Here is a 15,005-nt window from a genome sequence, read left to right as displayed (position 1 = left end):
AGCTTCTATGGCTGTTTTTGCATTTATGCTACACAGTGGCTTAGAAGGGAAGATGGCTGAAACTCAAGATGGCACCATGCCTTGAGTGTTTAAGCTTGGAGAGTTGCTATGATAGACCTGTATCAAGAAACTTCCTCCTTTCTGTTCTGAAGGTTATGGCTTTTTAGTTGGGATCCCTACTCAGACCCCATGTTGAACATCAATCTGATATTATTGGGAAGGGGAGAGATATGTATATATTGTAAAGTATTGCTATAGGCAGCAGCTGACTCATGTCATGCCTTCAATGTCTCCACTTGGATAAACTACTTTTAAGAGGCCAGAACTGTTGTTGTAAAGGGTCAAGTTTCTTGGGATGAACCATTTAGACTACAAACTTTTGATGTTTGCTTGTATCTGAATGACCAGTGTAGCACTTGATCCTGTCGTCCCCTCACCAGCAGAGGGCACTTTACTGCTAGCTTTGCATCAGAAGATTCCACCTAGAGACCACACAGGGTTTGGACAGCTGACCTCAAGGCACTGCTGGTATAGGTTATGGTATACATTGGGCTTGCCTGTGGGTTTTCCCATCAAATCTACACATGCTAGCACAGCTTCCGATGTGTAATGAGATGGGGGTCTAAAAGGGCAATTTGTTGATGTTTACTCACCATATCTGTTGCCATCCCATTCTCCCTTCTGATTATCCCTGCCTCTTGTTCTTTGTAGCTGTTCTATGAATGTTCTGGTGGTTCAACGATGGGACCCTTAGTCTTAAAATAGTATGTTGGGCTACTTGGCCTTGGAACAATCTAGTGCTGGAGGGATTGGGGTCTTTTCAGAATTCCTTAGGTGCCACTCTGCTTCAGCTGCTAACTGGCCTGCAAGCTAGGCCATATAGCCATATTCCTGCTTCAGTTCCAGGGCTGGATACCCAGGTGTCCCATGAAGTTGCTTCCTGGAGCTGCTGTAACGAAGTGCCAAAAACTGGATGGACTAAAACGAAATTGTTGTCTGTTGGGTCTGTCTCATGGTTTAATCAAGACATTTGCTACCTCAGCCACTGCAAGTGCTGGGGAAAAGGGTACTGCAGGTCTGTCTGGTAGCATTCTGGACTCACTCATGCATTCAGTGTCTTAGACTTCAAAGGTACACATTAAGTCCTCTGCATGTTTCCAAGATTTCCTTTACATAAGGCTATATTGGATCAGAGCTTACCTGGAGCAGTACTTTGCCTCTGCAAAGACCATGTATCTGGGCTGGAGAGATGGCTCAGCAGTTAAGAGCACTGACTGCACTTCTAGAGGTTCTGAGTTCAATTCCCGGCAACCACATGGTGGCTCACAACCACCTGTAATGGGATCTGATGCACTATTCTGGTGTGTGTCTGAAGACAGCTACCGTGAACTCATTATAAATAAAAAGTAATTTTTTTTTTTTTTTTTTTTTTTTTTTTTTTTTTTTTTTTTGGTTTTTCGAGACAGGGTTTCTCTGTATAGCTCTGGCTGTCCTGGAACTCACTCTGTAGATCAGGCTGGCCTCGAACCCAAGTGCATTTTTTTTTTTTTTTTTTTTAAGAAGCCCACATATCCAAGGTCACGAGTTACTGGGGGCTGAGTATTTTTGAGACATAGCTGGATCCACAAGGTCTAAAAACCTGGTCTATCCAAGCCTGTTATTTACAATACAGGAATTTTCTTGAAGGCTTCTACATCTTTTTGAAGTCAGGTTTTACACTTTCCCTAAACGATTGATTCTTGCTCCCCGGACTTGGCGCGACTGTGTATCGTGTTCCTATGGTCCTCCAGCCTGTAGGTGGCGCAGCGTCTCCGTACCGGGAATCTCTTCGGAGGGTCGGCAGTGACTGAAGGAAGTGCAGAGGGAGAGTCGCGCATGCATCTTTTGGTTCTGGCTCAATGGCGGGTAGCCGCGCAGGGACATTGCGAGTCCTGCAGGCAGTAGACACTGAGCTTACCGCGGACTCGGTGGAATGGTGCCCAGTAGAGGGTTACCAGCATCTGCTGGCCTGCGGAACCTACCAGCTGCAAGCGCCCAGGGACCAGGTGCATGACCGGGAGGGTGAAGCAACGGGCAGGAAAAGAGGGACTGCTAACCTCGGGGGCCTAGACTGTGAAAACTAATGGGAAGGGTAAAGTGTACCTTTCGGGACCGTGCCTACTTCCGGGGGGTTTCCTGAGCATCCAAAACAACCACTTAAAAGTAGAATTGCGGCGGTGTACCTGCAGGTAGGTCAGGATTGTCCTGGCTGTATTGGGTCTGGGAGAGCTCTCTTGTTCATTGAACACTTGGCAGGAAAAGAGATTTTTCTCAGAAATTGAAAGTATCTAGCTTATAAGCTATTTTCTGCTTTGGCCCTCCTTTTTGCTCCAGTTAGGTTTCCCATCCTTTGTTACCTCAGCATCTGAAATAATCAGAATATTCTGTATATTCTGTAGCCTGCACTGGATGGCAGTGAGCCTCAAGTTCGTTTAGGTCGTCTCTACCTGTTCAGCTTCAGTGAGCACAACACGGCTAAACCTCTGCTTGAGGTCCAAAGAAGGGATTCTTCTGCTGTCCTGGACATGAAATGGTAGGGTTTGGGTAACCCCTCCTGTTCTGAAAGCCTGATGCCCTTCAGTGATACCGCGAATAACTGAACTCTTGTGCTCTGTCATTTGTTGTCCTTGGAATTTCCCTGGTCAGTTTCCCAGCCCCAGCGTCACCATTAGTCTGGGAAGCAACCTGAATTCAAGTTTGATAACCTGAAAAGCCTTTGTTTGGAGACAACAGTTGGCTCTAGTTTGGTTTTGGAAATGAAATATAGAAAGTCGTTGGGATTCCGGACGTTCTTCCCAGCTGTGAGTGCATACTTTTATCTGTTCTCCCTCAGGTGCCACATCCCAGTCTCTGGCCATGTGCTTTTAGGCTTGGCAAACGCCAGTGGATCCATAGGGCTGCTCCGCCTGATGGAATGTGAGGTCAGTGATAAAAGATGAAGAAGTTTCAGAGGGAAAAGAACCAAGTGGAGACTGTTGAGGAGGCTGGGCTGAGACAGTCATTTTTGTAGCATGATCTCTTCCATGGTAGACTTTGTCATAAATACTTTAAGAAATCATGGAGTCAGCTGGGCAGTGGTGGCACCTGCTTTTAATCCCAGTACTCTGATGGCCGAGGCAAGCAGATCTCTTTGAGTTGTAGGCCAATCTAGACTACACAGCACGTTCCAGGACAGCCAGGGCTACACAGTGAAACCTATCTCAAAAAACAAAAAGAAAAAAAAAAATCATGGAGTCTACTTTAAGTTGTACAGGGTTCTTGTGAGATGAGGACACCTGGAATATCCGATAGAAAGGTGTCAGTAGGTCTGGGTCTCTGTAGGAAATGCATTACAAGCCTGTCTTGGGTTTATACCAAGGCTAAGAATACCAGTAAATTTCCCATGTGCGTGTGCTGTGCCCACATAGGCCAGAAGAAGGTGTCAGGTTCCCTGGAGCTGGAGTTACAGGTAGTGGTTAGCTGCCTGATAGGATGCTAGGAACTGAACTCTTTCCTAAGGAAGGGTAGGAAGAGCTTTAACTGCTGATCAATCTTTCTAGCTCAGAAATGATCTATCTTATAGGTTTTGGAAGAGCTGAATTCCTAAGTGATCTTTTGCCCATATGTTTCATGGTGATCCTGATTCATGCTTTAGCAAAATGACTCTACCTGATTATTGTGAGGAAGATCTGTGGGGACAATGGGGTACATCATCAACAAAGTGCACATTGCCCTAGTTGGGGGTGGCGGGGACACACACCAATGACTATTGCTGTAGTGTGTGTGTGTGTGTGGGGGGGGGGTCAGGGTAAAGATCTAGAAGATGCTGATTGGTGGTAACGGAGAACCTGGGTAGGAAGTCTTGCTTTAGGTCTGTACAGTACAGTCTTGTCCTAGAAATGAGGGAAAGAGAACTGAGCCCAAGGGTCAGATTTCAAGGTAGGAGCACAAAATCCAAGAGAGAACTTTGGTATAGCCGCCTGCTGGGAAAGCCAAACACTATTCAGGTAGTTTAGATAATAAAACTCACATAGACCCTAGACAAGAGACATAACTTCTCTTTAGGTTTTTGTTGTTGTTTTACTGGGGGAGTTCAAGACAGAGTTTCTCTCTGTAGCTTTTGTAGACCAGGTTGGCCTTGAATTCACAGATCTGCCTGCCTCTGCCTCCTGAGTGCTGTGATTAAAGGTGTATGCTACCACCACCTGGCTGAGAAATGATATTTTAGTAGCTGTTCTGGCTTCTGAAATGGAAGCAGTAGAACACTGCTATTTTGCTTGTCTCTGGGAATAGAATGTGCCAGGAAGGCACAATATAGAGTATGGCCCAGTAGTGGTTTGTGGAACCCACAAAGGTGGTTAATGTGTCTAGGAGTACACACAGGCAACACTGAGAAACCTTGTTCCCAAAGCTTATGTAGATGGCAAAGTTCTTAAAGTATTAGTCCCCATGTCCTCAGGTCATGCCTTGTACTCGATAAGTGGCAGGGGCTCACTGGTAGATGAAACATTCACTAGAGCACAGTGGCAGACTGCTTGCCTAATAGGCTGAGGCATCCAGCAACATCTAGGTATTAAAGCATAAACCTTTATGCTTTAACGGCAACCAGGAGGTGGTGGTACACGCCTTTAATCCCAGCACTTGGGAGGCAGAGGCAGGCAGATTTCTGAGTTTGAGGCCAGCCTAGCCTACAAAGTGAGTTCCTGGACAGCCAGGGCTATACAGAGAAACCCTGTCTCGGAAAAAATAAAATTAAATAAATAAATAAAATAACAACAGCAAAAACTCAGGCGAGGCAGAGCCCACCTCTATACCAAGTGCTTGGGGAGCTAAAATGAAAGGACTGTTTGAACTTGAGAGTTCAAGATGAATCTGAGCAACTTAGAGGAGACCCTGTCTGCAGAAACGAACAGAAGTAACTGATGCCCTTTGCTCACATCGGGAGCACCTCAGGGACTGGAGGCTTGCTCACATCGGGAGCACCTCAGGGACTGGAGGCTTGCTTACACAAGGGTGTCCCTCTTCTCTCCAGTAGAACAACAGTTATACCCTGCAGCCAATATCCAGCCTCACCCTGGACGAGAGCTGTCTGTCCTTGTCAATGGATTGGTCCACTGGGAAATCTGTCAGGTAAGGGCTAGGTTTGGTTGGGATCTGAGTCTGCTGAAGAACACTTCCTGTATCTATTCTAGAAAGGATTAAAGCTGCCTTCTGCTAGCTTGGTTCCCCAAATCTGTATATCATTGTCAGTCCTAACCTTAAAAATTGAAACTTGTAGCATTTTGGACTATTAGTGATGGTGAGAGGATGAGATGTTTAGGAGAAGCCAACCATGGTTTCAGTGATGAACTATGTGATAGTTTCATCCTTGGTAAGGTACCCGACAGGCCGTCTTGAGCCTGGTTCCACGGAAGGGTCTCCCGGGACATCTGAGAAGCTGGAAGAGGATGGCTGTGATGGTTCTTCCTTGGAATGCCAGTATTTGGGAAGCTGAGGCAGTGGTGGCACACCCCTTTTATCCCAGCACTTGGGAGGCAGAGGCAGGTGGATTTCTGAGTTCGAGGCCAGCCTGGTCTACAGAGTGAGTTCCAGGACAGCCAGGGCTACACAGGGAAACCCTATCTTGAAAAACCAAAAAAAAAAAAAAAGACCCACCTGTCTCAAAAACCAGAAAAGGATGCTAACTAAACTTTAACAGCCTCTCTATTGGCTCCTTGTTTGCAGGGCCAGAGAACAGCCCTTGAAGATCATTAGCAGTGATTCTAAGGGGCAGTTGCACCTCCTGATGGTGAATGAGGGCACAGCTGAATTACAGCTAGTAGCCTCTTGGCCAGCCCATCACTTTGAGGCCTGGATTGCTGCTTTCAATTACTGGCAGACAGAACTCGTGTATTCAGGTGAGTAACCTTGCACACCAGGACAGTCAACTCTGAGGCTGACTTGTGACAGATAGGAAGAGGAGGTGGGGTGAGGCCAAAGCTATGACTGAGAATATGTGAGGCCTTAGGACTGTTTAGAAGGTACATCCTTGGGCCAGCCGCTAAGGCTGGCATCATGTCCCACTTCTCAGGAAGTGTGCACAGTTGGCCTTTGTTGGCTTTCCGTGGAGCAGACACACTGCCCAGCTGCCCTGTTTCATGGTGTTCTTCCTATGAAATCTGCTTCCAGCTGCTGGTCATATTCTTTACTTGTTCTCTATAGACTTTAGTATGCTGACTTCAGGTTTGTCCTTTTCTTTTCTTTTCTTTTCTTTTCTTTTTTTTTGTTTTTTTTTTTTTTTTTTTTTTTTTTTTGGTTTTTCAAGACAGGGTTTCTCTGTGTAGCCCTGGCTGTCCTGGAACTCACTCTGTAGACCTGGCTGGCATTGAACTCAGAAATCCGCTTGCCCATTGCATACACTAGCAAGATTTTGCTGAAAGGACCCAAATATAGCTGTCTCTTGTGAGACGATGCCGGGGCCTAGCAAACACAGGAGTGGATGTTCACAGTCAGCTATTGGATGTATCACAGGGCTCCCAATGGAGAAGCTAGAGAAAGTACCCAAGGAGCTAAAGGGATCTGCAACCCTATTGTTGGAACAACATGATGTACTAACCAGAACCCCGGAGCTCTTGTCTCTAGCTGCATATGTATCGAAAGATGGCCTAGTCGGCCATCAATGGAAAGAGAGGCCCATTGGACTTGCAAACTTTATATGCCCCAATATAGGGGAATGCCAGGGCCAAAAGAATGGGAATGGGTGGGTAGGGAAGTGGGGGGCGCTATGGGGGACTTTTGGGATAGCATTGGAAATGTAATTGAGGAAAATATGTAATAAAAATATTAAAAAAAAAAAAAAAAAAAGAAATCCGCCTGCCTCTGCCTTCCAAGTGCTGGGACTAAAGGTGTGCGCCACCACGCCTGGCTAGGTTTGTCCTTTTCTAAAGAAAGCTTACTCCTAAAAGGAAAGGAAACATGAGGAAAATATGTAGATTGCCTAATTTTTGATTGGTTAATACTTTGGGCTCCATGTAGGCCAGGAGAAGTTAAGGCCATTTTAGACAGCGTCTTTCCTGGGCAGTGCTGAATCATATGTTCTAGGAAAAGCTGGCTTTGAGAAGACAGGATAAAATTTAAAATACTTGATATTTCCAAGGCCTTCTGTGGTCTGGTCCCAGCTTCTCTCTTTGAACCTTTGTGTTTGATTGTTTTCTTTGTGTCTTTTTATGTAGCCTAGGCTGGCCCGGATCTCACTCTGTAGCATGGCCTTAAACTGGGATTGAAAGTGTGCACCACCACGCCTGGCTTTTGGCTCTCTTTTTATCGAGAGGCCTGCACCAACCCACTCCATGTCTTATTTCTCATGGACCCCAGCACTCACCATGAGTCTTACTGTAGGAGGAATGCTTATTTTAATTTCCCGAGGGTGGGGTCCTTCTCTGGGTTACTTGCTTTCATCCTCTTGCATGTTTTTTTTTTTTTTTTTTGGTTTTTTGAGACAGGGTTTCTCTGTGTAGCCCTGGCTGTCCTGGAACTCACTTTGTAGACCAGGCTGGCCTCGAACTCAGAAATCCGCCTGCCTCTGCCTCCCGAGTGCTGAGATTAAAGGCGTGCGCCACCACGCCCGGCTCTCTTGCATGGTTTTTATGAAGTTGTTTAATTCTAGGATTAGTTCTACCACAAAGAAAGCTGATTTAAAGCACAGTTAGAGTGGAGCAGCCTCTGACCCTGCAGGATGAGTTTATTCATTCCACAGGTACTCAGTGGGTTTTGTTGCGGTGCCTCACGTCTGTAATGCCCATACTGAAGAGGAGTATTGCTGTGAGTCTGATGTCAGGCTGGGCTACATGCATCGCCAGAGTGAAGACAAAGCCAAACACAATAATCTTCATTTTTCTCCAAAAAAAAAAAAAAATGGAAACAAAAATTCCAAAATCAAAATAACCCTCCTCTGGCGCATGCCTTTGATTCTAGCACTCGGGAGGCAGAGGCAGATTTCTGAGTTTGAGGCCAGCCTGGTCTACAAAGTGAGTTCCAGGACAGCCAGGGCTATACAGAGAAACCCTGTCTCGAAAAACCAAAAAAAAAAAAAAAAAAAAAAAAACAAACCACCTCCAGACTAAAAAACCCAAACCAAACAACGCTACAAACAGAAAATACAAGCACCATTTATGTAATAGGGATAACTGGGCTGGAGAGGTGGCTCAGTGGTTAGAGCATTGGCTGTTTATCCAGAGGTCCTGAGTTCAATTCCCAACATCCACATGGTGGCTCATAGCTGTCTGTAACTCTAGTTTCAGGGCTTCTAGCATCTGCATACAGACAGATACGCAGACAAGTACTATTGAACATAAAATAAACAATAAAAAATTAAAAAAAAATAGGGATGCCTTAGCACATAGGGCATTTTCTCAACGCTTACATTGAATGGGGAAAGTGGAAGCTTAACGTGTTATATCACAGGGATCGTATACAGTGTGGGAATGCTCTGGAATCAGAATGAAGGGGTGGTGCCGCGTAGCTGCACATCACTCTGTTGTAGTGTGTGCAGTGACCAGTGACCTGTTGTGAGAGAACAGCAGCCAGCACAGCTAGTGTGAGGATGGAAGGGCTTGAGATGAGAGGCAGCAAGGGCAGGCCTCAGGAGGAAGTGGAGTGACTGCAGAGAAGTGGCGTTTTCCTGATTTACAGCTTACTATTATAGGCTATGAAACCGGAGGGGAGAAAGTTTGGAGCCTACTGACCAGGGGAGAATAAGAGTGACTTGTACTGGGGTCTGGAGAGATGATTCACTGGTTAAGAGCACTAGCTGCTCTTGCCAGAGGACCTGGGTTCAGTTCCCAGCACACACATGGCAGCTGTAGGGAACCTGATGTCCTTTTCTGGCCTCCATGGACGGGTGGTGGGTGCTGGGTATGTGGGGAATAGATGCATGTAAGATGGCGGATGAATGATGTGTGCGTGGGAAACTGGTGCCTAGTCCACCTCATTCACTGGCTCCAATTCCCCAGGTCCAACTGACTCTAGAGCAGAAAACAGCACTTTTATCTTTCACCCAGGTTCCCTCAATTAGAATTAGATACAGTATTAAAAATAAATAAAAAAAAAAAAAAAAAAAAAAGAATTAGATACAGTGCTTAATGACTGTTTCTGATGTTCTCTTGGGGCTTTCCTAACCAGTGGTACTGTAAAAGCACACAAGAAAGGCATATGCTCTAAGACTTTCTTGCAGATTCCTTATCATTCATATCATTGTAGATGGACTTCTGTCTTCCCACAGGGGGAGATGACTGCCTTCTGAGAGGCTGGGACACCAGGATGCTGGGCACACCTGTCTTCACTAGCAAAAGGTACCTGGTGCCAGGGTGAGAGCTTGGGCATGGCTCCTCCATGCTCCTGTCTAAGAGATTTCACATGTACCTTGTTGTTCCCCTTTGCCTGCAGACATTCCATGGGTGTGTGCAGCATCCAGAGCAGCCCCCATCAGGAGCATATTCTGGCAACTGGAAGGTGAGTCCCTGCAGCAGGTCTGCTGCTCTGCACTCCTCAGCTCTGCTCCACAAGGACTTCAAACCTCAATCCATAGCTCTCAGCCACCCCATAGTTCAGGTATTTGGGTCCAGAAAGTGGGGTTCACCTTTGTCCTTATAAATGGGACAGGCAGGTTACACCCAGCTTTAACTCCAGCACTAGGAAGGGAGAGACAGGTGGATTTCTTTAAGTTTGAGGCCAGTCTGATCTTTACAGAGTTCCAGTGCAGCCAAGGCTATATCATGAGACCTTGTCTCAAAAAAAGGCAGTGGGACAGGACTTGGGAGGTATTTGCTGCTGCCACAAGGTCATGGGGGAAGAGGTGAGCATGGTCTTTCCTGTGTGCCAATGCTTGGATGGTTCCAGCTATGATGAGCATGTTCTGCTGTGGGACACTCGAAACATAAGACAGCCATTGGCCGATGTACCAGTGCAAGGAGGTGTGTGGAGGCTCAAGTGGCACCCAGTTCACCACCATCTACTCCTGGCGGCCTGCATGCACAATGGCTTCAAGATTCTCAACTGCCAGAAGGCCATTGGTAAGTGGGGACATAAAGCTTTCTAAAGGGTAGGGACTCAGGTGATTTTTCTCCATAGGCCATATTCAGAACTTATACCTGCCTTGTAACTCAGGTTCAAGAACCCACTTTCATCCTGGCTTCCCATGCCCAGCCTTCTGTTATTGTGCAGCTCCCTAACCCCGGGACCCTGTCTGTCGGGAAGCATTACCACGTGTCAATGGCCACCCTTGCCCTGCCTTCTCTGATGTTTCTGCTTTTGAACAGCGTGGACTTCGGTCACCCCATGATGCACATGCATTGTCTTCCCCCTGGCTCCCTTTCTCCCAGAGCCTGGTGTTAGTTAAGTCCAACTCTACCTATGGCTCTGGGTAGGGGCAAGCCGTAGGGAGCTCTTGGATGTGCTTGGGGAACCACAACATGAGCTCACATTATCAGAACTATTTCTCCCCTCCATTTCTCTTTCCATGCCCTAACTTCTTTCTTCCTCATCCAGAGCACAGTTTTGCTTCTTGCCCCTCTCCCTCTACAAAGAAGCAATCTGAAGACTACCTCAGATTCCCATCATTACATTGCTGGTCTTTAAGCCATTATTACTCCTTGTATCTCTTTAGTTGTCATTCTCTTTTTAAAAAAAGATTTGAGCCGGGCGTGGTGGCGCATGCCTTTAATCCCAGCACTCGGGAGGCAGAGGCAGGCGGATTTCTGAGTTCGAGGCCAGCCTGGTCTACGAAGTGAGTGCCAGGACAGCCAGGGCTACACAGAGAAACCCTGTCTCAAAAAACCAAAATAAATAAATAAATAAAAAAATAAAAAAAAAATAAAAAAAAAAGATTTGTTTTTAACTTGTGCGTGTATTGTATACAGGGTCTCATGTAACTCAAGCTGGCTTCAAATTTGATATTTATTTGGAGCAGGCCTTGAACTCAATGGCAATGCCCCTGTCTCGGCATCTTGGATACTGGGATTACAGAAACAAGCATATCTAGTATCCCTGCTGGGTTTTGAGGATCATTTTCACCATGGTCATTGTGCTCCTGACTATGAGCCTGCTCTGGTTTAGTCATCTGTCCTTCCTCTTTCTGTAATGTTTCTTCCATGCTGTTGTGGCGCTGTGCTGCTGCTGTGTTTACTGGCTTATTTCTGACACTCTCCTCATCTGCCACACTATCCAGGGAAGTTACCAGAAAGAAACTGCTTCTGCAGACCTACTCAGGCTGCAACTTTCTAGCCATTGTCCTACAGCCAAAGGCAGCTGCAGCTGCTCACACTTGCTGGAGTCTTCTTGGCCTCTGTGCTGCACAGAGCTCCCCATTGGGATATTCTCCCCCCCTTGCATTCTTAAATATATATATATATATATATATATATATATATATATATATATATACACATATACATACACACACACACATACATAGAGAGAGAGAGAGAGAGAGAGAGAGAGAGAGAGAGAGAGAGAGAGAGAGTACACTGTAGCTGTTTTCAGACACACCAGAGGAGGGCATCAGATCCCATTACAGATGGTTGTGAGCTACCATATGGTTGCTGGGAATTGAACTCAGGATCTCCGGAAGAGTCAGTGCTCTTAACCGCTGAGCCATCTTTCCAGCCCCCCATTGGTTCTTTTTTAAGATACTTGTTTTATGTAAGTGTGTGCATGGGCACTATATGCATGCATGGTGACTGAGGCAACCAGAAGAGGGCATACAAACCTCTGAACTGGAGTTCCTGGGACTGAACCCATGTCTCCTGCAAGAGCAGCAATTGCTCTTTACTCTTGCCATCTCTCTTTCCCCTCATTTGCTGTTTTCCTCTTTCCATCTTACTCCTGTGTTCTTTGAGAATGAATTTTGCCAAATCCTCCAGTTTGGAAGCATGTCCCCTGTTTGTGGGTCTCGTCTAGCCTTGGCTGATCTCAGAGACACAGTGCACATTGCAAAATGCATTATTTGTTGTATTTCTCTACCCACCTGTTCACATCTTCATTCTTACACAGATTTTCCAGCTATTCAGTAAATGTGTACTACCTGAATGGCTGCTATTGGTGGAAGTTGATGGGAGTTATAAATGGAAGCTGATTAGCTTTGAGTAATGCTGTTTTTCGTCTTCTGTCTCTTACTACAGAGGAGAAGCAGGACATAACAGTTTTAACATCCCACAAAATGCCTAACTCATTAGTATATGGGGCTGACTGGTCCTGGCTTTTCCATTCCATGAAGCCCACTCCTACCTGGTCCTTTGATCAGAATGACATGGGAGTCAAAGCAGCAGACCACTCTAGCCTAAAGGTCACAGAGGAGCCACCAGTACATTCTCAGGAACAAACCATGGATCGCCAAGTGGAAGGCTCCCCTAGCGCTCACACCAGAGCTGAACTGAAGGCTTCTCTCCTTCCATTAACAGAGGACATGAAAAACAGCAAAGACTATTCGTCATCCTCAGTCAAGACGCGTGATCTTAGCCACTGCTCTGGCGGGCAGAACTTTGGCAATAGCCTCCTGGCCACCTGCTCCTTTTATGACCACGTCCTCCACCTTTGGAAGTGGGAGACGAATCAAGCTCGCACTCTTTGCAGTGGCACTGGATGTGATTTGGGGAGTGCTGACCATTGAGAATGGACTCTTGTGATACTGTTTTGGCAGTGAATGGGATTTTCCAGCTCTACAACTAAGTGTTCTGGGTCTATTTTGACTTTCAGCTCTTCATTTGTATTAAGTCCCTGCTTACATTAAATAACTGTAATTTTTTTTTAATTTAAAAAATCTGTAATTATGTGTATGCATCTGTCTGTGTGTGGTTGCTGGAATCCCCTTCGAGCTAGGGTTACAGGTGGTTGTGAGCCACCATGTGGGTTTTAGGAACCACACTTGTGGGTCATAATTATTTTATGTGTATGAGTGAGTGTTTTGGGGTTTTGTTTTTTTTTAAGATTTATTTTTTATGTGAGTACACTGTCACTGTCTTAAGATACACCAGAAGAGGGCATTGGATCCCTTTACAGATGGTTGTGAGCCACCACGTGGCTGCTGGGAATTGAACTCAGGACCTCTGAAAGAGCAGTCAGTGTTTTTAACCACGGAGCCATCTCTCCAGCCTGTGCATGAGTGTTTTATTGTGCTTGGGGCTCCCAGAGGTCAGAAGAGGATATTGGATCACCTGGAAGTAAGAGTTACAGACAGCTGTGCGCCACCTTTGTAAGTGCTAGAAGAGCAGGGAGCACTAGTAACCCCTGAACCACTTGTGGTCTGCAGCCCCTATAGTTTTGATTTTTTGTGATTACACAGATAACATTGTGCACATGTGGAGATCACAGGACGTGCAGAAGCTGGATCTCCCATCATGTGGGTCCCAGGGATCCAACTCAGGTGTCAGGCTCGGCAGGAAGTACCACTGAGCCTTCTTGCTAGCCCTATAGCCCCTCTTTTTAAACTCTCACCTTATAAAATTAGTAGAAGTTATTTCCTAAACAGAAGTTTTACCTTTTTTGGTACTGGAAGTGGCACTATCCAGGAACACAAACTTGAATTATTTGTTATGGTCAATATCACTCATCACTTAATCATAGCATTAATAACTTCATTAGTTCTTATGTCTACATAGATGGCTTCTGTGGGAACAGAGACTATGGAGCTTTCAAGAGTCCCATTTTGATTGTCTTCTCTGGAGAGAGCACTGGAATATGTCTAACCCTCAGTATGATACACAAGTGTTCAGAAGAGAAAATGTTATTTTTTTAAATGAAGTTCCATCACATACAGGGACTTACACATGGCTGACAAGTTATGGTTTTCTAGCACTGAACTGTATTCCCAGCTATCTTGTCCACACTTCCCTGGGCCTATATATTTCAGGCTGATCATAAGCTTGCTATGTAGTCTAAGCTGGTTGGGCTTTGAACTTAAGATCTACCTACCTAAGCTTCCCAAATGCTGAGCTCACAGCTCTTTAAGACAGGCTGTGGTGGGGGCTGGTGAGATGGCTCAGTGGGTAAGAGCACCCGACTGCTCTTCCGAAGGTCCAGAGTTCAAATCCCAGCAACCACATGGTGGCTTACAACCATCCGTAACGAGATCTGGCGCCCTCTTCTGGAGTGTCTGAAGTATAGCTACAGTGTACTTACATATAATAAATAAATAAATCTTTAAAAAAAAAAAAAAAAGACAGGCTGTGGTGATTGATCCCTTTAATCCCAGCACTCAAGAAGCACATGAAGACAGATCTCTGTCAGGCTGAGGGCAGCCTGGTGATCTACATCCTAAATTCTAGGACGTCAAGACTCTTGTCTCCAATAAAAAAGGTCTTACTACATAGCCCAGGCTGGACTGACTTGCAACCCCTTCCTCGTCTCCTAAGTGTCTAATACTACCTTGTTTGCTTCTATGTATACATGAGTGTGGCAGATAGAGGTTAACCTCAGCTGCCATTCACGATGGCCTGTCTTTTGAGCCATGGTTTCTTGCTGGGATTTAAGGTTAGCTGACTAGTCTAGACTTGGCTGGGCAGCAAGTCCCAGAGATCCTGTTGTCTCCTTCCTTTTGCTGAGATTATAAGCATGGGCTTAACTTGGGTCTTCATGAATACATGGTGAGCACTATATAGGCTCAACTCCCCCACTTGTCATGTTATTTTCTAATGAAATAGCTATTTTTTTGGTTACCATTAAAGGGATCACTTCTCAACTGCTGGCCCAATTATAAATAAAAGGTGTTATATATAAGGGTTAGCTAAGTCTTAAATGGGACAAATAATGTCTCAGGGGCTATGATGAATCAGGTAGACTGGTCATGAAAGCAGGTGACACTAACTGCTCTTGTGACTTCCATCTTAGGGCTTTCCTTGGGGATGGCTACTTTCACCCAACAGGAACTACCCTCACCTTGGACCCAGAGAAGTGTGCCCCCAGACTTGACTTGGTTGGGATTTGTGATGAACTCTATAGCTACTGCATGGAGTCTG

General features: G+C 45.7%; 1 protein-coding gene across 3 annotated transcripts; it reads left to right on the top strand.

Moving 5' to 3' along the window:
- Positions 1-1,818: 1,818 nt before the first annotated feature.
- On the top strand, positions 1,819-14,180 carry Dph7 (diphthamide biosynthesis 7). 3 transcript variants are annotated; one of them, XM_085835117.1, is made up of 9 exons: positions 1,819-2,045; positions 2,439-2,572; positions 2,873-2,960; positions 5,054-5,148; positions 5,743-5,915; positions 9,278-9,347; positions 9,442-9,507; positions 9,895-10,067; positions 12,174-14,178. In XM_085835117.1, exons 1-9 carry the CDS (start codon positions 1,899-1,901, stop codon positions 12,659-12,661), a joined length of 1,434 nt encoding a protein of 477 aa, XP_085691243.1. In that variant the 5' UTR covers positions 1,819-1,898; the 3' UTR covers positions 12,662-14,178. The 3 variants fall into 3 exon arrangements, with proteins under 3 accessions (XP_085691243.1, XP_085691244.1, XP_085691245.1); XM_085835118.1 differs by lacking the exon at positions 1,819-2,045 and adding an exon at positions 2,054-2,228 and having other exon boundaries at positions 12,174-14,179; XM_085835119.1 differs by lacking the exon at positions 1,819-2,045 and having other exon boundaries at positions 5,051-5,148; positions 12,174-14,180.
- Positions 14,181-15,005: the final 825 nt, after the last annotated feature.

Source organism: Mus caroli, unplaced genomic scaffold, assembly GCF_978045245.1.
Source record: "Mus caroli unplaced genomic scaffold, Mus_caroli_1 scaffold_2, whole genome shotgun sequence".
Lineage (NCBI taxonomy): Eukaryota > Metazoa > Chordata > Mammalia > Rodentia > Muridae > Mus > Mus caroli.
Note: the sequence above shows the minus strand (reverse complement) of the source record. Positions and strands in the feature narration are given on the sequence as shown.